The sequence below is a fragment of the Arctopsyche grandis genome, chromosome 6, assembly GCF_051622035.1.
Source record: "Arctopsyche grandis isolate Sample6627 chromosome 6, ASM5162203v2, whole genome shotgun sequence".
NCBI lineage: Eukaryota > Metazoa > Arthropoda > Insecta > Trichoptera > Hydropsychidae > Arctopsyche > Arctopsyche grandis.
The window spans coordinates 10,638,988-10,666,885 of NC_135360.1; the positions used below are offsets into that span (position 1 = coordinate 10,638,988).

At 35.2% G+C, this 27,898-nt stretch overlaps 1 protein-coding gene across 2 annotated transcripts; it reads right to left on the reverse strand.

Moving 5' to 3' along the window:
* Window positions 1-70: 70 nt before the first annotated feature.
* Window positions 71-27,393, reverse strand: Fim (plastin-2 fimbrin). 2 transcript variants are annotated; one of them, XM_077433965.1, is made up of 12 exons: window positions 27,146-27,393; window positions 4,031-4,117; window positions 3,749-3,956; window positions 3,339-3,492; window positions 3,084-3,247; window positions 2,902-3,011; window positions 2,624-2,818; window positions 2,331-2,547; window positions 2,105-2,235; window positions 1,874-2,021; window positions 1,540-1,793; window positions 71-1,464 (listed from the first exon to the last, which is right to left on the reverse strand). In XM_077433965.1, the coding sequence occupies exons 1-12, from the start codon at window positions 27,206-27,208 to the stop codon at window positions 1,282-1,284; spliced, it is 1,914 nt and encodes a 637-aa protein (XP_077290091.1). In that variant the 5' UTR covers window positions 27,209-27,393; the 3' UTR covers window positions 71-1,281. The 2 variants fall into 2 exon arrangements, with proteins under 2 accessions (XP_077290091.1, XP_077290090.1); XM_077433964.1 differs by lacking the exon at window positions 27,146-27,393 and adding an exon at window positions 7,190-7,537.
* Between the last annotated feature and the right edge of the window lie 505 nt (window positions 27,394-27,898).

Genomic DNA, 27,898 nt, shown 5'->3' on the forward strand with positions numbered 1-27,898 from the left:
TATAAGGTTTCACTTTTAGATATTATTCTGTGTAGATGCTTAATAATAAAGAATACATTAAAATATATTTACAAATTAAATACAAAATATTTATTGCGAAATCAATTGTATGATTATATCACGCACATTACGATACATTTTTTTTTAAATACAGTGATGAATCTGAAAGCAAGGTTAAATTTTATCAATTTCAATCAGTTAACAACTACATGTATGTACCGATTCCAAAGATCATGTCGATACTATCAAGAATGAACTATGATCTCCTTAGATTAATTCTTATTGTTGTACCTCCTATAAATTTATTTCACTTTTTTGAATTTAGTACTAATTGATTTAGCTAATAACATGTCTTACAAATAGTGAGCTGGTTTGGGCAGTGTCATATTTTACTACATAAATTCATAATTTTTTATTTTTATATCATAAATATAAATACATTTGATTACTAAATATGCATTGTAGAAAAGAGAAAAACGATTGACTATATAGAATCAATCAATTTTTTTTTTAAATTGCCTTTTTACATTTATTTTGATTTTCATATCACACTGACATATTATATGAGGTAAAGCATTATTGCCATACAAGTGTTTAAAAAGTAGTTTGCAAATCTCACTTTTTGTATAATTCCGTATAAAACTGTATAATGGAGGACTTCAAAAGGCTTTATATTATTATTTACGTTGTATAAGGCTTTCATCATTGATTTTCACTATTCAAAAGCGCAAACATGATTAATACAACACAGAGTGTAGAAAGCTTAAGTCTATCCATTAAAAATTACTATCATAATATTTATAGTTAAATAAGTAAAAGTCAATCATGAGCCAACATATTTGATTTTAATATAAAATGCAAAAGAAAATATATGTTTAATGTGATTTGATTGAATTTTACTTACATTTAAAAATGCTTGTTTTTTATACAACATACATATAAAATACGTACAAAATTGGTAAATGGAATTGTATCAAATTGATTCGACAATGATTAAAAATTGAATCAAAAGGCGACTCCTTACTGTGGAATGATTGCTTGGATGATTAAGAACTGATAAGCAGCTCGATTGGAACAAAAAATCTAAAGTTAGAAACGGTAACAAGTAGTTCGGAAACAGCCATTTTCACCGTAAAATTATTACATATAAATAATAATAAAAAAAATGCATTGATAAAACATTCACTGTGACTACTCGATGATCGTTTAACAAAAATATCAAATTAGAGTATATCTATATAAAATAAACTCTAATGTTTCATTTGTTGTTGTGACTGATGCTTAACGTGCGGCCTGATCTATCGGCGCATCCATGTTCGGCACGTAATCTAACGCCATGAGACATGCGAACATGGTCATAACCATTTTGGGTTTCTTCTCAGTGATATCTTCGGGGAGGGCGTACACGCGAGCTCCACAACGACGAGCCATCGAAATGGCATACTTAGCATTAGCAAGTTTATCCTAAACGAAAGACAAAACCATAAATATGACACAATAAATATAAACTAATAAAAACACGATAAAAATAATATTCACCTCTCCTGTACCACCGTTCTGTACGAGATCGTAATTTATAGTTCCCGGTTTTATAGCGTCGATAAGATCTAATACGACTCTACCGTCGGTAATGCTTTCATCTTGGAAACCTTTGATCGATGTAGTCTTTCCGGCAGATTGCAGTTTGGTATTGACCCACTGTACGATTTCCTTCTCGATGATGGGATTTCCAGTATTGGCAAGCCGAGTAAGTATCGATAAAGTGTATGCTCTCATTAATTGCCATATCAGAGCTGCAACGTTATCGTAAAATTAGCTCAAAGTTCAAGCACTCTTTGAATGGTAAAAACAAACTAATAAATTTTAATAATACCGAGTGTGAGTGTTGCGTTGCCTTCGTTGATGTCAGCACCAGCAATTCCGACTAGAGAGAACTTAATCTGTTTTCCAAGTTCCACTGCATAATTACAGTTCTCCAGCCGTTCCATAAATTTGCGAAGATTGCTAAATTTGCTATGAACCTGCACAACGATGTTAAATGTTAAACTTGAAATATGCTTATTAAAAGCAATCTACGTCAAATACGTTAAAAATGTTAAATTACCTTCTTCCAGTTAACAATTCCTGGTTTGATAATATCGTACAGTTGGAAGATAACCAAGCCGTCGGTAAGATCAGAATATAACCAATTAACGTGCGGTGCAACGCCCATAGAATTCATCCAATTACGATATGCTAAAAAATGCAAATAAATACATTCAATTTAACACAACGCTTTTAACAACTATGTAATTAAATAATCAATTATGAAACTATATGTTTTTACTCACTCTTCTCTTCTCTCGTCTCTTCGATTTGTTCCAGTTGTCGCATTTCACTTTCATCGGGTCGGTCAAGTCCTGGCATTTGATTGAAAAGATTAGCCACGAAAGCCAAATTGAGTTTATACACTCCGGAAACTACATCATTGGGAGTGACGAAAGCTCTACACTTCAGTTTTGCCGCTTGTTGTAACATAACTTCTGCCCTTTCTGTCATATTACTTTCCTGCAAAAACCAAATCAAATCATATTATTCAACCTTACATATGTGATGATTTTACTTATAATAAAACAATACTTACTCGTAGAGCATCCAGATTAACACCCGCATCTTGAGGAGCGATCTGTCTCAACAGATGACTGTATACTTCCGAGTCTTGGATATCGGATTGGAAATTTGTGCACCTCCTGGTGATTCCAGCAGCAGCCAAATGATAATTCACCCATCTGAGCAAAATTGCTTCGGGAGACAACCGCATTAAATCTTCAATACGTTCCTAAAATTGAAAAAAAAAAAACTAATTAGTCTACTATATAATTTGAAATTACTCAAATGTAGTATTATATAAAATAAATTTACTTGATCGTTAAGCAGAGCAGTCAAACCAGGACAGTGCTCCAACGTGATTTGATTGAAGAGACCGATGCGGATGATTTGCCATACGAGACCCAAAACCAAATGCGGTTTACCTAAAAAATCATTAGAAATTAGTGAAACACTTATTAATTTAACGTAAAATACTTTTAAATCAAATTCATTACCTTTAGCAAGATCATGAGCGTCAATGTTAACAATATTACAACCGATAGCTTGACTTGAAACAAGTGCCAGTGTTAAATTTTCATGTTTAGTGTATAAAGTTAGTACTTTTTTGTTTATAGCACGTTCATCTATGGTGTCAGGACAGGAATGATTGATGACTTTGCTGTGAGATTTTAAAAATAAACACAGTTTTTGTTTAAAATATTACAAAAATATGAAATAAAACACATTTATTTGTGAGGGCAAATAATAACCATAGTATGAGTCCATCTTTAAGCTTTTCGTAGAGTTGTTTTCCTTCAGGATCAATTGGTAAAAGATGCTTCAGATCGGGATCGTGAGATAAGTTAGAGTTAATCCATCCGGAAAAGGCCATTTGCTCTTCTTGACGCACTGAGTGAGTCGTACCTAAAAAAATTCCAAAATATTGTATTGAAAATATTCACACATTGATTAAATAAAAATCTATAAAAGCTACTTCCTTCATACCTATGTACAAATATATCTATTAATTGATAATAATACAACAAATATTACATTGATAAGAATTCCAAAAGGTATTAAACAAACAAGAATTCTTATCTAACTTAACCACACATTGATCGTGCTTAAGCACATATTTCTATAATCCCATGGAATTTTTCAACATAAAAGACAGGTATACCTTCGCTGCTAGCATCAGACATTCCTCCGAGATGTTCCAAATTTTCCTTCTTGGACACAGCCTGCTTGAACGTGCTGGACACATCTTGGGATTTTAGATCAGCACACAAATTTTCGAACTGATCAAAGCTGAGTTTTCCTTCGGACGTACCGTTGGTAACGCCGAACGTGGACTTCTTATTCATTTGTTCATCAATCATACATCTCACCTTAAAAAATACAATAATTATATACACTTTGCTACAACACAACTTTAGCTGGATCCAAATGAATCGCACGATACCTTCCAGCCAGGAATTTTAAAGCCGCATCCATCGAGAGCCTCTTTCAACTCCTTGAGATAGATATAACCATCGTTGTTTGTGTCAAACTGAAAACAAAAATTGAACTTCAATCAGCTTACGTAATAATATTATTTTCTATAGACATACATATGTATATGGGTTGGTAGAAATTCTCAAGTCCGTTTACATAAAGTCAAAAATTTCAATATGTTTTATATGTAAATCAAGATAGAAATAAAATGAAATATAGAAGAGCCTTGTAAAAAATATGTAGAATACGCAAAAGAATTACATATTCTCTGTATGTATGTATATGTTACAGTCGAAGTGTATTTTTAGTTGTAATGTATTCTAACTGGTGTTTTGGATGATTCATATTCGAATACAATTCAACTAGTAAATTATATCTCCACAAGCTATCTACACTTTCAACAATTTGCGCCAGTTAACAGCTCTGATATTTTTACGAATGCTTTAGAATTCAATAATGCGTTAATATTTGCTAGGTACTGAGTACCTAGCAACTCAATTTGCTAGTCGAGTGACGTTTTCACGAAAACCTTACCTCCCCATCTAACCTGGTACCAACTTATAGTTGAACTGTATTTTCAGTTGTAATATATTTTAACCAGTTGGAATGTAATTCGCCATATGAATCAATTTCCGTGGGTTAGACGAAATATATTCCAACTAGTCGAAATATATTTCAGCTGAAAATAAACTTCAACTATAACGATAGTTAGTACTAGGTTAGATGGAATATATTCCAACTAGTCAAAATATATTACAACTGGAAGATACACTTCAACTGCAACATATACATACATACATATTTGTATACATATGTACCTATATAATGAAAAATGATTTTGAAACATTGAAACTTAAATGGTGTACTTAAATTTTGATCCCTCAAATTTAAAAAAAATCCTAATAAATCAATCCCACGGTGTGATTCAAACTCAGCAACCTTTAAATAAACATTACAAGCTCAGTTTCGGATTCGATTATAAATAAATGCTCCCCCAAGTCGGTGAACTCGATATCATCCATCCATCATCACAATTGGAAGTATTCTACCACACGCGTCGATACTACGATGAAACACGTGTGACGAACAATTCCGAGAAAATCACACACAAATATTCGTCTATTTCCTTGTGTTTTCGAACCGAAAGATAGTATGTATGAATCAAACTCGAATCAAAATCGATCACATATACTTCGACGAAACTATTACAAATTACTTATGTATTCATCGTATGAATCATATGTACATACGAAGGATTGTATAATGTCAGCATTGGTGTGGTTATTTTCATAATATTTTCAGAAAGGTTATATATATACGCTCTCGACCACTCCAGATAAAATTTCATTCGCGATAACGCATCATTATATTATTTATGGGAAACTAGGCTGTAAAAAAGTAGTAAGGAAAAAATAGCACAAGTAAAAGAAGATAAGCAATGACACGACAGTGCAGATAATGAATGACCATTTAACTGCGGTTTTTCCACAGGATATGAACAAAGTTCTAAAACGAGACTATTTAAAATATAATTAAAAGGAAAATTATTTAAATACAATTCTTGGAAAGTTTGTTGGTATAAATTTTAGTAGGTCAGTCATTGTTTTTTTAACATTTTTGGAAAGAATGTATGAAATGAAAACAGCTATACAATTTTCTTCACCTTCTAGCATTTTTGATCGATAGGTATGTATAATACATGTACATATATATGTGTATGTAGTATAAGATACAGAGATTAATAATACTCGAGAACAAAAAACCGTTGTAGAATCGATTGTCAACGACAGATTTGGCCAGAGAGATGTAATAAGAATAGAGGGGCCCTTACGAATAAATAATTGTTGTCAATTTTACGCGGTACATCTCTATAAATACACTACATCGTACGGAATACAATCGGATCAATTTACTTATAAAAATGTATCCCATGTTGTTTATTGTGTTTTTGAATGTATTTTGCAATTTTTACCGATGCTTGCCCATCTTGCAAGTAATATAAACAAACAGAGAAGTTTTTATAGACATACGTCGAGCACCAAGCGTCAGATACGACTGATGCTAAAATTATTTAGATCTATCCGTGGACAGAATGTCACTTGACAACAAAAGAACACCTAAAGCCACTTCTATTAATATTACATTTCTCTGGATTTGGCTGTCAAATAGATTTTTAAGCTATTAACATATCTGGAATGATCAAAACCAGGATATATACATATATTTTTATAAACATTTGTAGTGGATATAGTGAGTGAATTGAACGGGTCACGTAGCTAGAAGCATGGACAAAAGGTGGAAAGAAGAAGTGCTAGAAGGTAAAATGGTGAAAGAAAGACTGGAAGGAAGATGGGTAGACGAAATTAGGAAAATATATGCGAGTTGCGCAAAACACAGACATGTGGAATCGTGTTGGAGAGGCTTCCATCCAGCAGTGGATGGTTAATGGCTGTAAATGATGATCTCGATACATTTTACCATGGTGAAATGTATCGAGCGTATACAAAGCGAAACCTTTGGCAAAAGTTGTACATATGTACCATATAGGGGAGGTGGCCAATTTGGTGAAGAACCGCTTCAACAATTAATGAGATAAATAATTGGAAAACTGTGATTGGAAACGATCGACTTGGAGTCACATATATTTAAGGTCTGGCCAGCAACACTGCTGAGTCAGGACTCAAACCCGTGACCCCTTGGTTGTTAGTATTACATGTTAATTAATTACATTAAGCTATGTTGCTGTTTATATTATATTAGATACACCAAAAGTTAAGGTTGTGGTATGTGTTTAGGAAAAAGATAAATAAATTGGTCTAATATCACATGTATCATGGGAAGACACATCACATAAAGACGTATAAAGATACCTTACTTACAATTTGATACAAGTGATATAAAAAAATTGAGAGCATAAGAGGAAGATATAGATTTATAGAAGAGCTATCATCTACATACAATAGTGATTAGTATGTCATGAAGAATACTTCGAGGAAGAAGAAGTACAAGACTATTATAAAATACTGATATTATTTGATATATAATATCTATTTAGAGGCTTCTATTTAATACTATGTACATATGCGAGACAACGTGCAATTATGCCAATGTCGAACTATATAATTACTTTTATCCGAAGAATCACTAGAAGCCATGTACATATCAGCTGGGGACCAACACAGACAGGTATCGATAGGTCTTCGTTGTGACTAAGCGACATTAATCACGTGTACTGTCATCATACTTTGAGTAAGAACCGCGAAATTACCATAATGAACACCTTTAATCATACGTGGACAGAATCCTGATGCAATCGACAGACAAACTGCGCAGTTAGTTGTCCGGAACGTATGAAAGGTAAGAACATTGCGAATTTGATACCTTTTTAATCGAGTGTGCTGATACTCATATGGGCAACAATGCGGAAAAAAACCATGCAACAAGTTGTATACACTAAGAAAAAATCATGCGAGGAAGTGGTAAACAGTGTGTGATGATTCACACAATGTTGACATTTACAAATACGCAATCAAAGTTCACAACGAACTCCTATGACGATTACATTATGTTGACATTTAGCTAAGTTTGATTACATTACGCTATTAGGGCACCACGGTATGTTAACTTTGATATTTGAATGTGGTATTCGTTATTTTTTTTAAACATATGTAGATGTATACATTTTCTTTACATTGTCCCATTATGTTGTTACATTACATTGTCCCATGATGCGAAAGTTATGGTATTAAACTTGTACATATTAAAACCCGCTTTAAAGGTAAAAGAATTCGACCCTTTAAGTCCTCAACATGAGGCCACCCCCCCCCCCCTTCCCCAACGAATACAGTCTGAGACCCTTTCGTCGGAGAACGAGACGGTTGTCCAGCAATATAAATTTGAAATCATATTGAAATAGTGGTGAAAATCGTAGTTAGCAGTGGCGACTCGACCATAGGGCTGCAGCCCTCCCAGTATAGTATAAATGCATGCTATTTTTGTCGACCATATAGGCTGCGGGTCTGAGGACCTCCCAGTATAATAATAGTATATAATGATAGTAAAATTTTAATCCAAACGATAGACAGAATAGTGCAATCCCCATCGTGCATATAAATAATATATAGATAATAGATAAATAGATAGTATAGTAAATATTCATGCTATTTTTTTGCATTTGATCACCGGTATGGTCAACGATCTACTACAGTCTGATTTATCTCTGCAGCTACCCACTATGAATTGTCACGAGCCGCCACTGATACTTAGGATGGTTTTGCCACTTTGATGAGGAACCGTTTCAAAAAATCAGATAAATTGGCAAACTCTGATAGGAAACGATCGTCTAACCAGCGGTTAAGGACGGATACGGAGGGGGGGGGGGGCGATAGCAGCAATCTCCCCCCCCTAAATTTCATTGCCGTTTGAAAAATGTATATTGATTTAAAATATATGTGTCGCGGAGTACAAAATGGTTGTCCTTTTGTTACCTAAAGCTGGACAGTGAATGCGCCAAACAGTTATTTGTCAGATGTCAGGTGCAACCTGGGTGATTCCCAGATTCTAGGAAGTCACCCCCCCCCCCCATAGAAAAAATTCTGGATCCGTCCTTGCCAGCAGTACTACAGAAATACTAATAAATCATTTTCAATCGAGGCCAACCCAGGGCTTGAACTCGGGAAACTCTCGGTGGCTAGCATTAACGCAACCACCAAGCTATTCTGCTGGCTTCTGTATCATACTTCGAGCTCCACTTTTAGGAATCTACATATTTTTCTACTAACTATCCCTGCTACCTAGAATTTTATCTCAGAAATCCTCCTATTCTACTGTCTCAATTATTAAATACATACAATTTCTAAATCCTCAGAAATAACATTAACTTCTAACAGCTAAGGATGTGAATATGTGCATGCTTCGGTATAGAAGTATATTTCCAGTGTTCCGATCAGACCCAGATAATAACTTACTGGGACATGAAGACATTTTTTTGATCGAAACTTTATTTTACAGCTTCTATATAATTGCAGAATAAAACTTAAAACTTACATATTTGAATTTATAGCTAGCACTAAAATAGAACGAGACATTGCAAAAATGCAAAGTTCATGGGAACTTTATATTTTACATTTGTATATAAAAATGCGCAGGTTGAAGTATGTACATATGTAGGTGGAAAGATGTTTTCCCATACCATTATAAAGTCTTATCTATACCTACACAAGCCTCTATGCACAAAATTGATTCCACCAAAAGAATAGTAAGTACATATCGACAAAACAATACAGTCTGGGAATTCATTATTAGACAATGAAGAAGACTAAAGAAAAATCCAACTGGCAATTTTTCACTTCAAATTAGCTTACTCTAATATAATATGTAATACTACATCAAAGTTCCCCGTAAAAGGTCACAATCGTCGAGGTGTTCGGTCAGCTCGATCCAAATATGGACAAGCCATAAATGAAGGTCGCCTAAATAGTGCGACCTCCTTCGTTATGAGAATCATAATACATAATAATGTAGTAAATAAATCAGCATAATAATAATGAAATCCAGTTTTAGAACGCTATGCGATTTTTAGATGCTAATTCGACGGCGACATGTGCAACTGTGCGATGACAGTAAAAAAAAAACGTCAAAAATAGTATTCACGTAAATTACTTCAATTTAACGGGTCTTGACGTCTAGAAATTCGTCTTCTTTTTAGCTCGTTCGAGTTTAATCATAGTCTGGTTGTCATATTATTCGTGTATTACAATGCTGTAACTCTTGTGGACAAGAAAATATAGCATATTCTTTCATCTTTAGCACACACACTCCTAAACTAAAATTAACTAAAATCTGTGGAGTCCCATAATACATATGTACATATATTACAGTCCAAGTGTACGTTTCGTTCGTTCATGAACATACTAGTTTGTTCATATAGAAACCAATCTGGTCAGTTATAGACCCATCCTCTATGTACTATATATGCTCAGGTCCGGTGATTATTGGTCACAAAGCGCTCGCCCAAAAGTCACTAAAATCTCTATAACGGAACATCTGGCAGCCGAAAACTCCATCATACTAACGAGAACTCAAGTGCTAAATATTCCGTATTCGCGAGTTTCATGACAAAAATTGTCTTTTGGGCGATCGCAATGTTACTAATAATCCAATTATCACGTGCCCATGAGTTGCAATTATAGCAACGTTGTAATGTGGTTTCCATAGGATTTAAATACCTGTCGTTTTAACATCTCAAAGATTTTGACAGCTAAAAGTTTCATGCGACACCTGGTAAGTCTATGTATTTGAAGATAGCTTTTGACTATAAGTACTTAAACTAAAACCGATAGTTCATGTATGAGCAAACTAGTATGTACATGAACGAACCAGATAGAACACTTGAAATGTAACATATGCAATGTTTTAATTTTTCTATTGGGTAGGTGGCTTATGAGTTTTTATCACATTATAATCAGTGGCGTAACTAGAAAAATTTGGCCCTCATGCAAAAGTTAAGTGCCCCCCCATTGCATTGCAATTTTAAATGTCTTTTCTAGCTTAGAAAATTCTGCAATCACATATTTTAAAGACATTTTCTGAGCTTCTTCATGTTAATATTGCAATTTTGCTAAGTCGAATTCTTTTATACTTACTTTTGACTGTTTTCAGCTAGTGTGAATTGATTTTCCCATATTTTTTTATTTATAACTTTTTTTTAACATGTGTATTATATATTATTATATTATAGTGTATTATATATTTGGAGATTTTCCAAAAGATCCTTTCGACCCTAAGGGCTCGCATGCACCGCATACCCCGCGTCATAGTACATACAATAGTTACGCTAGTGATTATAATCCTATGAGATTTTTTTAAATGACAGAACATAGTAAGTAGCGCAACACGCCATTCGTCAAAAATCAGAGTTAGAAATTGATGCATCAAATGGACCAATGATGTGAAACAACACTCTCTTCATAAAAAAACTTATTATAATATAAACAATAACCATTTTTTTGTTTATTAAATGACACTTCAATGTATGAGAAAGAGAGAATATGACTCGAAGCATGAGGCACTTTCAACAATGAAATTAGCATAGTTCAGAGTTCATTAGAATGGATTACTGACGCATGTAGTTTAAGCTTACAAGCAATTGAAGTCATACACTGCTATTGATTAGTAGCGAACAAGAGCACCACTGTGGGCTTACAATTCTAAATATATGCCAGCCTCTACTCAAACTATCGTATTATTTCGGGATACAGTTATATATGTACATATTTTACCATTTAACCAGGTCTGAAGTTTAATTACGAAAAAACACACCGCGAAGTTTTCAATAACACAATTAATTGCCAACGATAAAACTGCGATAATTAATGTCGGTTTTGTAATCTTCCGTTCTACCGAGTATTTAACACCATTTATTGCGGTTTTCTTCGGATACGACCGAAGTTTGCACCGAAATCGTCGACTTCGCGACAATCGATAAACAAGTCTAGTCGTGGCGTTTCGAATGCAAACTTTGACAAAACGTCGACAGGTCGAAAGTGGTTCCGACACGTTATAAGTACGTATGTGATATAAAATACAATATTTGTATAAAATAGGTATGTACGACCACTACGCAAACAATACGGTATCATCATCATCATCATCGAACGGCGATAATAACGCCGATAGTAGTCCGACGACTACGACGACGGTGAATCATAATCGCATGCACATGAGTCAACAATAAAAGTGTGTACGAGAGCTGAAAGAGAAAAATTGTAGAAAAAAAAATGATTAGAAGAACTGGTCGACATTGAGAGTGAAGCGGTCGTTAACGGTCAGTTATGCGTGACGAATGTTGATTAATCGAACGTAAAACCGAAGATGAGTGAGAATCGAAATCAGGTGGTTTTAATGAAGCCCCAATCATTACGACGGCTAGACAGAACACTCGATAAGTATTTTACGGTACATGGACTTTTGCTCGACGAATTTTGTATGGCGAAACCCGCTTAATTAGACGTTTTATAATTTATGCATAGCGGTAGTTCAGACCGTTCTGTTAGACATTGAAAGTTGGAAAAATCAGATTTGAGTAAATAGTTCATTTTTGCTGGAGATAAGGATGTTCTCAATTCAAAATTTGATCAGTTACCTACAGTAAATATATGTACATAACAGTGGCGTGCCGTGGGAATGTCTGTTTTTGTCGTACAGCCTTACTTACATGTGCGCGAGCAGGTTACTAAACGAACTGCTCTCGCACACGTAAGCGAGGCTGTGCGACAAAAACAGAGAGATTTCCACGGCACACCAACGGTACTTAGTCGTTGAGCTGGAGATAAATCAGTAATGTGTGTGCTTTGAATACCTGAACAGTGTAAGGTTTGAAATAATTTTAAAAATGTTGAGATGGTATCATATGGACCGAATACAAGCAGGAAACAATGAAGAGGATAAGGGCGAAAACACACTGTATGTGGTATGGGACGTCACGTCCCTGACTTGTAAACAGTGGGTGTTTCCCAAACCGAATCCGGTTGTACTTGCACGTGCAGAATGCATATGTTTGGGAGGTCGCACGTTTATGCATATCCATATGCAACCGACAAGTTTCTCCCACATTTCTACAAATATGGGATTCACCGTTATCGATAACTGTCAAGCAAGGATAAATACAAGGATAAAATATCACCGAAAACACTCCAGGGGTGATTTTTGGGACTGTGTAACATGTATTTGGGGTAGGGGTGCTGCGTTTTTTTCGCATGTTTAAAAGTATCTATAAAAAAAAACAAGTACCACGTAACACTTAGTGTGTTTTCGCCCTAAGGCTGTGCGACAAAAACAGAGAGATTTAGACGGAACACTAACGGTACATATTCGTTGAGTTGGAGATAAATCATTGTTTGACAAGTTCCTTAAACTTCGTTCTATCTTCTTTGTAAACTGTATTTATTACGTTGATTGAAATTGGTTAAGTTTGATACTATTACGTAAAAGTTCTAATAATTATGTTACTTCCTTAAAGCTAAAAAGTACTTCATTTCTTATCTATATACAGTGGCAGTCAAAAAAATGTATCCACTTCAGAAAAGCATGTTTCGAATCTCTATGTTCCACTTATGTAATATGGTGTCATACTACTGAAAACCACTTTATCTAATATATTTTGAATTTCCGTAGGAATCGATCATAAATTTATATGTATGTAGATTTCATTCCTCCGAAAGCAGATGGATAGATAGCTCCTGAAATAGTACACAACTTAGCCTGTATGTCAGTAAAAAAAACCCTTATCATATTGAAGCAACTACCTACTATCCAAATAGATTATATACTATAAAAAAAATGCAAAAAAATACTAGTTTGTGTCTAGTATGAATATTATTTGTCGCTATTGCATTTTTTTTGCTTTCAGCCTTAATAAATATAAAGTACATGTATATAATGAGCAATTAAGTAAATACGAACACTTATTTTCCAGAAGGACTAACGTAATCCGTAATGTATGAAAAAATACATATACAATATTATCAGTATTTTTGTACGTTTCTTCTGGCGCAATATTCTTCGTAAGTAGGTTGATATTAATGTATTGTAAAACACCTACCTAAGTATTTATAGGTATGTATGCAGACAGCAATTTATCAAGGTACACAAAAAATGTAGAGCAGTATTAATTTTCGATGAAACTACAGGTACATATATGACGATGAAAATTCGTGGGTCAAAAATCTGATATTGTAAACTAGTGGGGTTGTCTAAAAGTCCGACGGCCTCAATTCGGCTATGGCGTGCCGTTGATGGTGAATTTCGATTCGGCTAATTAAATGTCTTCCGTGTCACAATTAGTCAAATTTCTAGAAAGAAGGAAAAAAAATAGTGTAAAGAAAGAACTGGTATACGATAAATCGTTCGGATGAATGAGGTTTGTTCCCATCGCACACGAATCGTTCTCCTTCTTCTTCGACTCGTATGAGAATCACTCGGCTAATTAGAAGTTACGCCTAAACCGTTGTTAAAATGATTATGAAAAAATAATAAAGACGAAGAAGAAAAAAAAACGATGAGAATTTTGCTAACCGTTACTTTATTAGGTGAGTAACTGGCATTGGAACGACTGTAGAAGGTCATAGCTGATAACTGAGGTAGCGACGATTTCAATAGGCATTTTAAGTCGATGGCTTGTAAGTCTGGTTATTATCGATTCATATACATTATAAGCGTTTTAAATGCCTGCTTTGATTCGTTTAATTTCATAACACTGAACGGAAATCGGAAATTAAACATAGGAAATTTCAGAAACTGGTACTAATTGGGTACGATTTCATCACAATCAATCCATTCCAAGCTCCATTAAGCTGAACATGTGTTTCTATTCAAAATTGGCACCTACGAAACTACATACATACATACATTTAACTAATGCCTATAGCTACGGAAAATTTAAATAATTTTGAACCCCAGTCGATAGTCTCAATTCATGATTTGGTTAATTTTTTCTTCTTCTAATATACCTGAAACTAATATAATAGTTTTTTAGCAATGTGGCACTTTGAAGATTTGTACTGCTGGCTATGGTTGATAGCGCGAAGAGACAAAAAGGAAGAAGCAGATTGATTGAATTGGTTCCGTAACAGTTATTCGTGCTCTTGGAAGCTTAGAGACAGTTGAAAAGTCCTACCCACAGTTTCATTGTTGTATCACAACGTAATTATCCATGACTGGGCAGCTTCCACTTTCGATATCTTTCCAGAAGCCTAAAAGGAATCTTTCATTTAGAATGTAGCATATTGGATAGTTCATACAAGAATATGAATCAAAAGTGTAATTCATGTATGGGTTTTTCTCAAGGTTACATCCTGGATTCGTCTACTCTTGTCGACGGAAATGGTGTCTAATCAAAAATGAAGAGGAAACATTTGAAATCTACCATGCTCATTCACCCACATTGATTAAAATAAAATAGCAATGTGTAGCTTGATTTATTTACAATAAAAACAACGCATTGTCCATTCTGGCTCAGAACGGAAAACAAAAACATTAACCTATTCAACGTGAATGTGATAAGAACAATAAACGTACTCAAGTTAAAATTTATGCTTGTAATTCAATACAAATAAGATCCCAGCAAAACGTGCTCTCAAACAACGATGGTCTAATATGGACTGCCTTCTATTAAATCAAGCAACATCATCAACGACTACGTGCATCTCTTAAATAATACAGGCACACCTCCGGAAACAATGAACAGAAACGAAACGAGGCCCAAAAGTGTCACTTCCTGTTGACCGATAGAGATCTACCTACCATTTCACCCATCACATAACGACGATGATGAGCTACACGAGAACAATTTAATCAACGAGCTTAAAAAAAATCCTTTGGTGGGGCATTTACAGTTACAAATGCACCCACGAAATCAGTCATAATTATATGCAAAACTTATTAAAAAAACAAAACAAGGTGAACGCACTTGCTGCGGAACGGTGCAGTGACTGAAAAAGTGCGTCAATTTATTCGAAACTTCACCACGAAGAGGTCAAGGCATTTCAAGACCTCGAGCTTCAATTACTTTAAAACCTTCGAGAGCTTGGACGGTGACGTCATGTCAAAAAGTGACGTCATCCGAATTGCAAGAGCGCATTTGCATAGAAGAGGGCACGCAAGCAACTGATCCAAGTCCTGACCGAAACAAACTGTCGTGTTTCTGGTTTTTTTTCTTTAGTCATCATTGAATACGACTGGTATTGTTCTGGGATCAATTCGACACGCGAAACTTGACACAAGCATAACCGGTCTGCGAGTACAAATTCGATGTTTGGAAGTCGAAGGAGAAACTCGGTTGTAAAAAACTTACACGTTGCATTGACATTGGTGAGGTTAAAAAACAGCCATCTACTTTGCGTCTCTTTCTGCAACCCAAAATCAAACAAGTTCGAGAGAGACAGATAGATAACTTTTTGCGCAAAGCGTTTCGAAGACGCTTCCATACATTAGCTACGATATGCGTTCCTCGTATACCAAAATATGAATAATTCCAAAGGCGATCTCGCAAATTCTTTAAGAAGAACAGTCTTCATAGCTTCTTCTCATTCCATTTGTTTCGAACAACGAAGAAAATTTATACGAGGTCAGTATTACAGGGTTAACACGAACGCCAGTAGAAATTATGCAAGTTGAATCCAACCTTGGAGCACTGACCGTTCTTTGTACGCATATACTGCGGTGTAAACATGGTTTAATTTAGGAATAATTCACAACGGTATAATTATGTTGGCATTGATCTGTAAAATAATAAGATGATATTAGCACATTCGCTCTGCGCGAGCTTCATAGCGCGAAAGTGAAACTCGTTCAATTGGTACCAAAGTAGTCTCACTCTTACGTAAAAAAAAACCACAGCCAATTCGACTGATAAGCAAATACGGAATTTACCACATAAGTTCAAATGTGACGAAAATAAGTGTAAACTAAAAACCCGTTATTAGAGTTTTAAGCGAGTTGATGCAGGTCATATATCCAATATTTAGATCGGCACTGTACATATGAAGGAAATTTTTTTCGGACACGCAAGAGTGGTAAAAGTGATAAATGTTAACTGTATCCATAAAGATAAAGAAGACTAAAACACCATAAACTTCAATATTATAAATGCATGTCGTAAAATATTCAATTCGCACACAATCTAGCAAAATTTTATCACCCAATAAAGAATTACATGTGTATGTACACATGTCTTTTGAAACTTCAATAGAGCAAATAAAATCCAAACCTTTAAATCGAGATAAATATATTCTACATTTAATACCACTTAAGCCTCTATTATGCATTTATAACTCTAGAATCGAAAGTGATGACACATTTTTCTAAGTCTGTTCGAGAGTCTAAGATCAGGCCTGCAATTGGGACGCCCTCGAACAAATCAAAAGAGTACATGTTTCACATCAGAACGCATCCCTACACACAAAATAAAACAACACTGCAAAATAGATCAAATCCAATAAGCTGGGCAATCAAACATTTGTTTGCACAGGGTTTATACCCACCTACATACATGGTTACTACTGAATTGTACGTAATTCCCATATAGACAATTTTTCGTTTCAGATAAACTAAAGCTTAGGGTGTAGCCAGTCGACTATAATTAAATATTATACTGACTTTATCAATCAAATTAATACAAATACAAATAGATAGAGGAGGTTGTTGCACCGACAGGTGATAATCAGGTCGTAAAACTTTGCACAAAATCAACACGCATACATTATTTATCGTGCATGCAAATAAGATCGATTGATCAGACTAGCGAGCCAAGTTGTGAATCATACCAAATATATATGAACATCCACTACTGGATGAGGGCCTCTCCAACATGCTTCCATTCGTCTTTATTTCACGCAGCTCCCATCCATCGCAACCCCACACATTTTCCTTTGGGCCTTCCTTTCACGCTTTTACATTCTTTTGGGTACAATTCCAGCACTTCCTTTCATTGTTCTAGCTACGTGACCCGCCCATTGCCATTTCTTCACTTTTTTCGCCATGTCCACTACCATTGTCACACTTCTCACCCATATATTCCGTTTTCTACCTCTTCTCAGTATGCCGAGCATACAGCGTTCCATACTTTTTAAGTGCATTGGACTGTATAGCATTTTGGCGTTCAATATTAAAGTTTCACATCCATACAACATCACTGAAAAAATACATTGATCAAAGATCTTTTTTTTGGGGCAAAGTATTATTTTTTAATTTAAAAATTGCGTTCATTCACCTCAATGCACTCCATCTTAATTTCATACGTCTATATATGTGGCATTTAATTTTCTAACCTAGAATAATGTACCTATGAATGATTAAGTCGGCAGGCATGAGTTGAAGAATGGTTAAGTTGCCATATTGTAAAGGTGATTTTTTTTAGAGGTATACAACTTTACAATGAAATAAAACACATCAAAATCGGGGTAATGACAATAGATTTCGCTTTACTGGAAGATAATGTTATGTAATTGGTGTATAAATAAAATATCGGGCATATGGGAGCCGCGGCTGGTTCGAATAAAGCGCAATCTGGAAGTCAAGTATATCGGCAATAATGCGGCGTAGGTTACCAAGTCGTCTATCGTCTCTGGTTTATCGGCGTAGATTAGCGACTTCACATATATCCACACAGAAAAGAATTCAAAGGTGTTAAATCACACGATCTTGGAGGCCAATCACGACCGTGAAATTGACGTAGCGCACGGTAAAATTCGCAAACTTGACCACGATTTTCGAAATAAATTTGCACAATTTGCAAACGTTGTTCTGGCTTAAGTATATTTATGGTGAAATTACAAACCAAACTGAGCACAAATCAGCTGTCAGCTTTTAAATTGGTCGTCGCTGGAAAAAGTGATGCCAATTCGAAAAACAAACCTTTGAAAAAGCAACCTTTATATGTAACGCGGCGAACCACAATTCATTGTGGCGCTCCGTGAAATAAGCAATGTTGTAAGCCGCCCGAGTCTAATTTTACTCTACCGCCTGTTTCTCCTGATAACCAAATTCTATACATTTGAACAAGTACAGTAGCTAAACGAAAAAACTATCTCAATGCACAATAGATTTGAACTTCCGACCTCTGCAATGATGTTTTGATTTCCTACAGCAATTGCTCGCTGAGTCATCTCGTCCGTGGTAACTATCATTATTACGAAATTTACGAGCTGGTTAATTACATCAAGAAATTTAAGCACTTGATTTAGCGCGTGATGTTAACGCGCGCCGAATCGCATCGCCGGAGATAACGTGTTAATAATAAAACGTCGATAAGAACAAGAGAGCGAGACTCGTTTAGAGACGATTAGATCTAATTAAGTGCAACTTTCCGCCGTCTCATAAACATGTGATATCTTCAGGATGAACAAACAGACTATGTATGAGTTATGGTTTATCGGAGTCATAATCATATCGAGGCATAAATAGCTTTATGTGTGAACAAACGCAATAATTGCGATCGTTCAATTGATACACATTCGTAATTCATGATGTCATATGCTCGTATAGGAAAATTAGATACATTCAAGATGAGTAGGATACATAGATATGTAGTTTACTTCAGCGTTCATCATATGTAATTGTCATATTGTTGTGGGTGCGTAGACCTTTTGACCACACAACCAGTGTAGGTTGGATCTTAGAATTCAAAACTCAAGCTCCAATAATTTTCTCACATAAATGGAACTGAGGTAAAAATGGTTCCGTGAACAAACGATTACGGTCAAAACGCTCACCTACAAAATGTTCATACGTTCAAATACAAAACCAAAAACTTTCAAGAATTCAATGAAACTTTCTTCATATATAATATAATATATTTTTACAGATTAATAAACATATGTAAGTATTTTTGGAAAGCTTTCATAGTTTTTCTTTAAAAGCACTAAAGTGATATAACGATTTTCTAAAATTCTCATGTCAAATATTATAAAATTTTTCAATCTGTTTATTCTAATTTTTTTCATAGCTGAAAATAACGGTTATGAAGACTTCTGATAGTAGTCCTTTTTTTAATAGCTTTTTATTAGCTCAGTGGAATTCCTGTCGTTAAAAAATTGTGATCTGATTTTGAACTACTTCCACTCTCTAGGTTGCTTTGACATCTTACCGATATACGAGGGGGTTAGCTAACATTTAAGTACTCTAATTTCTCTGACATGAAATTAGAGGAGTATCAACGAAGTCATTAAAATTTTCATCGGAATCTTTTCGGATCGAAGCGATGACAGCTATCCATAAACCTCTACCTACCGCGCCTTTGCAACTCATTAAGACAGTGGTAAAGCTACTTTTTTAACTCTCACCTCACATAAATTTAACAACATTTAACACGAGCTCTCTCAAGACGAAATGAACTGCAAACGATAATCGAATCCATCAACTAGAGTGGTCATCGTAACTGAAGTACTGTTAAAACATTTACGATTACCGAAAGAGAATGTATGTCCATCACTGAAGACATCCTACATAGAATCAGTTGACTGGTCCACAATGCATTAGTCCTATCAGTGGAGAGGTCATCATACCGAACGGCGAGACCGTCGTCCAGGGTATTGATCCCGACTGTCGTCGTCGTCGTGCCGTCGAATTGTTAAATCTTCAGTCACCTCTTCTTTTTTTCTTCTAAGAGATTTGATTCAAAATTGGATCTAGACCAGACCGAGCTGTGCGAAAGTGGATTAATCTGAACTTGCGGATTCACACAAATCTGCGACGATCATGCTACGGTGAACCAGAACAATATTATACGTGCGATCAACGGTCAAAACAAAAGACCATTGTGATCACATTAGCTGGGTCGATCGTGTGAATGCTCCCGACATACAAATCCATTTCGAAAATTTCACCGATAACAATAATTAACAAGTCTTCTTAAGAGTTAAGAGCATCGTACGTACATAGAAGGTCACTGGTACACAGGCATAACTTCAAGAGCAGCATCGTTTATCTTTGACGACTATCTGAAGTGAAGGCCCCCAACTAAACGTTTCGTTTTGGGTACATAAATCAAGATACAATCCCGAAAATAATGATTGGAGTAGAAAAAATACCACACACAAGGTTAGAAATGTTATAATAGTAAATTAATTTAACATTGAGCATAGTTATCTAAACTTCTGAAATGAAAACTGGCTATTTATAGATTATATCTGCAAAAAAACTAATAAAAACCTTGTAAAAAAAGGACGATTCGGCATCATCGCTTATATCAGTGCGTTTACAGGATGTAAGCAGAAACGTGTCGAAAAAAAAATGAGCCTAACTGATTGTTGCACTTTCGAGGTTTATCAGTTAGTCAGACGAGGATAAACATCCTGACCAATATGAACATAAATGACATATATTAGTACAAAGTGACTAATTGCCGGTTTTGAAGCATGACCGTATTATCAAGTCGTCAAACAATTTTGCTAGACATTGAAGAAGGAGATCTTTGTACAGCACGAAAAGGTGAACTGTTTCAGAAGCGAGGTTGGTTCGTTGCCCCGATTTTGTCAGTGAAAGCATTCTAGTCTTCACTGAACGTGCACTTCAATCGGCGCAGAAACAGTTTTGTATTTTCAACACTTCGTAAAGATGTGAACTTGTGGTGCCTTTTGAGTGCTCCCAGCAGACTTCTAAAACAAACAAACCCTGGACCACCACTTGTGGTTATACACAATACTTCGTACCGATTCTGAACCCTTACGCGATATACATAAAAGTAAGACACACCAAACTTGTAACATAAACAAACCAGATCAAAACTTCTGGGTTATAGTGAGCACTTAAAATATGTAAACCTACCACGCCCATAGACAATCCATTATACTTGAACGTATATGTATAAGCACGTGCTATTTTAAAGTTTAATATGAGAGAAAGGAAAGGCGTATATCGAATTTCCAATACGGCACGAGGGCTTTATACCCAAAGGTGAGGAATAAATAGACTGTACGAAACTAATATCATATCTTCTTTTAGGTGGATGAAAAACGATATAGATCAATATGTTTTGCTAAAATACTAACATAAGTCCTACTATTCCAAAAAAGTCTAGCATTGCGCAATTAGTTAGGTAGGATAAGTGACCACCCAAGATGCAAACGTGCCAGAAAGTGATGGTCTTGCTCATCAACATCAACGACCTATTAGTAAAACCAGCGTTTCTAATATGTTCCAGGAAATGGACGTGAGAGAAAGGACTCTACGGTGGGTCAAGGTACCAATGGTGAAATTCTATCCGATATTGCGCAACTAACTTTTGTACCCAGGTCACACACGAGCCTTATCCAAGGAGAAAGTTGTTCAGTTGTTAAACATGCGGGAGCACGCGTGCACACACACAGACACACCAGGAATGCACTATGATAACAGAATCATACCAGCAGTTACAAAAAGGAAGAAAAAAACGCGTGACACACCCACAGCCGACGAATTAATTTGCAACCACAACAATGGTGGGTGGTGGGCAACATTTCCCCCTTCGGAAGAAGAAGCGACCCAGAATCCGCATTCTTCCCTCGTCACGTGCTGGTAGGAAGTTCGCGTGGGAAATCATCTGATAAAGATCGCGCGAGCCTTTGGTGAGATTCACCAGTTTTATGTGAACCGAGCATGCTAATTAACACCACACGGTGAAGACTAAGAACGATGAAGCACCACGTGAGATGGCGAACGGCACGCGAAACATCATCGACCAGGTGACATGCGAGAACGAGCCGTAAAATTGAAGATATCAATTAATCCGTAACGCCACTTGAGCGCCAGAAAGCAGATTAGGAAAAGCAAATTCTTCTATTTTTCCGTTTTGGAATTTGAACTATAGCACTCGAGATTATTCTTTGTGAGCTCGAATAGGAAATTTTTAAAAGCCTCATATAAAATGTTATTAAATAACATGGACGTGACGTCATTACTCACGGTCATTACCCACCTTCAAGTGACCCAGTAATGACTGCGTCATGCGTCAATCATGTCTGCTTCTACCTCAAAAATACACTAGTAAAAAATCTTTCAAGACAAAAACTAAGGAATATTTCCAACATCTGTCCAAATTCAAAACACTTCTAATGCTGCAACAGTATAAATTTAATTTGTGCCAATAAGGGATTGCCCCTAAGGCGATATCTCAGGCAAACTTGTACATATGTACTACATATAAATATGTAATATTACTATAAACTAGTGGTTATACCCGGCTTCGCTCGGTATATGTAATATAAACCGCTTAAACATGGCTAGTCTAATACTAAACATTAATTTGTTTTTTTTATTCAATTTATTTGAATTAAAAAAAAAAATAATATTCAACGACAGCCAATCAGAAACGAAAGGTTTTTTTTGTATATAAGGGAATCGGAACTGAAATTGGAACCGGGAATCTGAACTGAAACAGGAATCCGGATTCGGAACTGAAACAGGAATCGGGATCTGGAATTGAAAAAGAAATAAAGATCCGGAATTGAAAAAGGAATCGGGATTCGCATTGAAACAGGAATCTGGGATCGGAACTGAAAAAAGGAATCCAAATCCAGAACTGGAAAAAGGAATCGAAATCGAAAACGGAATCGATATCGTCTTCATATAAAATTTCATCTTTTCGATAACGTCACGGATTCTACGAACCAAAACTTACATACATACTGAAAACATAGTCTCTTTCAAAATTATATATTAGATTTGAAATGAAAAAATAACGGTAGATGGCCAATTTGGTAAGAACCGTTTCAACAATGAAATCAGATAAATTGGCATACTCTGATAGGAAACGATCGACTTGGAGTCACATATATCCAGAGTCTGGCTAGCAGCATTGTATCAGGTATCAAACCCATCACCTATTAGCTATTGCTATAGCTGGTTCAATCAAGTACACAAAGACGAAATTAACTCAAATTATTGCATCTTGAAGAAGCACTGTACCTAGTTTGATCCCAATATATCGCATTATATACATATTTACATATGTATGTACATCTTCAAAAGCATACTGTTGTCTAACGCGCATACCCAGAAGTAAGCGAGTGAAACGATAACACAAACACTGAACTCATATCAGAATTGAATCAACTTTATAACAGGAATTCTGCTTGGAAGTTAAAGAACACTATTCAATCTAGTGGAACTAATAGTCGTTTACATTAATGCTCTTTTAAACACAGTTGTGCATGGTTGGCTTTACCGATCGGTACAAATCCCCAGGATGAGATATTTATCAATTCAAAAATAACTCCTCACAGTACTCCAGTTAGTTTCCAATTTGAAAATAATACTATAACAAACAACGAGAACTCTTGTTATAAAGTGACTGACTGTTCAATGTAACAGATTCATAGCTGTATTCGTCAACGGCCTGCAGCCCCGATCCGATATTAGGAGTTTAAAAGAGCACATTATATAATATAACAGCAGGTAGCATCATATATTATTAATCACAAAAAAAGATAACACGTTCAGGTCAGCTCAAATCGCTCAGCGCACGGTTGAACTAGAGATTAGCGTGCACGTAATCAAGTGAAAATGTAAAGAGATTCTTTTCAGAATCACAACTAGTCACGGTGAGATGTGAAGAGTGTGGCATGTATTTATTTACATTTTTTGTGGCACATTCTCCATGTATTATTTTTATTATTATATGCGGCCAGTTTCTATTAATCCATAGTTGCCGCCTCCATGGATTTCGTCTCCCATCGTTGCCCAACCGTCACCATTACAACAACCATTAGCTGCTCAAATAAGTAAGACTTTTTTTTTCCTTCATGATATTCGCATCCATCCACTCCCATCTTACGATATCGTACAGGTATGCGTGTGCGCGGTATTAAATTTATCACCTTATCAGAACCGAGAAAAAAATGATGAAACGTATGTACGTATAATAGATAAAAGAAACGGACGACTGAGAGATATAAGATTTCGAGATGATGAATAATATTTTTAAAACAATTAACAATTACGAATCCGTTTATGGTGTTAAAACATCTATGAAAATATTCCGCTGACAATTTCGATTGCTTCTGATTAGCAAATTTTTAAGTGTTTACGCAATTTCTCGCGTTGCTCCATTTGCTGATTGTTCACTCAAAACGATCATTACTGAGTGAATTTTTTCACTCATTAAATATATGTACAATGCGTGTTAAACACGCTATTTTTTCAACAGTTAAAATACATCTTCATTACTACATATATTCGAAAATAAGATTTTCTCTATTTTTTAAATCATAAAAAATTGGAATTCTTTAATTTAAAATAAATTCAATACGCAATTTAATTTGCAATACCCTTTTATATTGAAAATTAAAACAATAATAGTCGAAATTGTACATTTATATGCGAATAAAGTCGAAAGACGTGAATTTAAGTCTTTCGCCTACAAATACACTTATCATTGAGATGTTGATACTTCTTCCTGGAGGGAATCTGTTATTATGAAGGGAAGGATACTCATTACTAATCTTTGCTAATGAGTAATTAGCAGAGATCGGCATTGGAAGGATGCTTTTCAAATAACAATAGACTGCTTCATTAGTGTTCAAAGCAAGAAAGCAAAAAAGCGTGTTTTTTTAAAGAAATTAACAATAGAGTGCCTTTTTTGTGACCATTGCACCGATGACTAGCCGCTAGCGTTTACTTATGAATGCAAAATGCATTTGGGGCGTTTTGACTATTGATAAGTTATCAATTATTTTTGACTATTGATAAGTTTCTAAGATCGATGACAACTTCTTAGATGTTATCGATGACAACTTCTTAGAAAACATTTTTTTGCACTTTTACTTTCAGCGCTGTTTTAAACATGTATTGTTATTTGGGATTGTTAAAAAATTCCTTCGAAAATAAGAAAGTAAAATAATAAGAGTGAAAAGTGGAAAATTTCATTGAATCTGAAAAATAGATGTATAAAATTTTCCCTTATTATTTATGACATTGTATTGAATAATATTTCATTCATAAAAGTTCATTTATCATTTCCGTCAAATTGGCCTGCTACAAATGTACACACATCTGGGTGTCGGGTATAAAATCACTTTAATTAAGTCAGAAAGTGACAAAGTGAGCCGTACAACACGCATATTACTATTAGAATAAAAATGAAAACACTTTCTATGGTAGACCACTATCTAAAATTCAAATGCTAACGATCCATCATATCGCATTCGTGCGGGTTTTTATGTTCAAACGTACCCAGCGATTGTTGTTAACATAAAAACTTACACACATTACCTTTCACACGTTTGCTCAAATACAAAATCGTATTAATAATTAACATATTAATCGTACAGACGCGAACGGATGTTATAACACATACGGGAATATTAAAAATTCATGTTAACACTCGGCTTCAATCAACGTTTGTCACATTGTATAAACCCATATTAGGTGAAGATATCCGAACGAGTTCCACACAAGTAATTGACAGCTTGAATTCCTATTCTGTAATCAGAAGTGTTGGGAATTGAACGATCAATAAATTAGAAGTTTTAATGCAATTTAAACTCACTTTAAATTTGAATGTCATTATACTAAAGTACATATGTAAGTACTTACATAAATAGACTCTCAGGAACACTTCACCTCACCAGATATTTGGTATAGAATTTGTGTTTATAATTAGAGCTGGGATATTGTAATTATTGAATATTTTTCCAATCAATTAAATGGTTTAATAAATTTATTTATTTGACATTCAAAATATTTCATTTTGTAATATACTAATACTTGTTTCATTATAAAATGTTTTTGTTTTAAAACGCATACTTATACTCATTAAATATTCAATAAAATAATCGATTTGTTTTCTATTTAACTATATTAGCATTACAAGTATATATTAAGTATTGATTTTCTATTTGATTTCAAATATTCTATACACATCAAAGCTTTTTAAGTATTTTAGCAAATTTATTGCACTAATTAGAGTACAGTAAAGCAATAAAATAAGCAAACGACTAGTGAAAGTACTATTTATTACGTTTATGAGATATTATAAAATATGTATGAATTTTTATGTGGAAAACGATATCTATATACACACACGAAAAGAATGAGAAATTGCTATGTTGTAAATTTTCAATTAATTTACAATATTAATAAAAATAAAATTGGTGCGCATTGCTTAAATTCTATACGGAAAAAAAATCGATAACGTTAGCTATATTACTTGAAAAAACAGTAATATTTCAATATATATGTAGATGATAATCGGTTCAAATTGAAAAAAAATAGAATTTAATCAAAGAAAAATATTTAAGATAAGCGGGCTGTGAAGGTTCATTAAACATTGATTGATTCACACATTCATACTATACACCAAATGATACAAAATCATCGATGAAAATCAAAATCGATTGAAGTGATATTGGGCAATTTGTGCAGGCGTGAATAATACATTGAAGCAGTAAATTGACACACGTTGAAGTAGGATATGAAAATTGCGCGAAAATGTGTGTGTGAAACGTGTTGGAGAGGAGTTGATCGTCAGGGAGCGGGAAGTGGGAACGGAAGCCGGCATCGTGCGAGTTGTGTGGAGTGTGGATTGTGGAGAGTACGAGTGGGATCTGACCTGCGTGAAGGATTCCCTGATCTCGGCGGCTTCGTCGGCCGTCAGAGTGCCGTTTTCGGCCATGGTACTTTGACAAGCGGCAAGTTCACAAGCGACAAACGCTCTCCCGACACAACACCACTGACGCGACGATTGACTGACTGACGCGACGCACGACTACTCGCTATGCGAACGATCGCCCCACTGACAGCCTGACAGCACTACCGGCCTGTGGCCACTCCACTGCTTCAACGCCGCCCACTTATTACGCCCTGACGCCGTTTTCTACGTCCATGTCCAAATGACAAATCAATCTTTTTCCTTATATTTTTAATTGCATAAATTAGAGCGCCGTTTTGTTCAAATCTACTTTAAAGCTAATTAATCAATTTAAAAATTAATTCACTATTTTTTGATTAGTATAAACAGAGACGTTCTTAGATTATGTGCTGCCCTTGGGTCTACCTCACGGGACCGAATGTGAAACGCAAATATCGGAAGGCAAAGATCGAAAATCGAAAGATAAAAAAGGGGTCTCTCCCCCCGTCGTACATACTCACTTAATTTGCACGAGCAGGATACAACAGGAACAAGAGGAACAAGCTTCTTCTCCCGTATTCTGCGCGTGCACATTAAACAAGGCTGTATGACAAAAAGAGAGATAATTTCACCGCATGCCACTCATATATATTATATATACCGGTCTCCGTGACGAGCCGGAATGTGAAATTACCGAAAACGCAAAATATCGGAAGGCAAAGATCGAAAATCAAA

Coding starts and splice junctions, on each gene's coding strand:
- Fim (XM_077433964.1), bottom strand. CDS start 7,282: ATGTCGCTTAGTCACAACGAAGACCTATCGATACCTGTCTGTGTTGGT. Junction 3,957..4,030: donor TTAAAATTCCTGGCTGGAAG/GTATCGTGCGAT, acceptor GTATTTTTTAAG/GTGAGATGTATGATTGATGA. Junction 3,493..3,748: donor GTCTGATGCTAGCAGCGAAG/GTATACCTGTCT, acceptor GAATTTTTTTAG/GTACGACTCACTCAGTGCGT.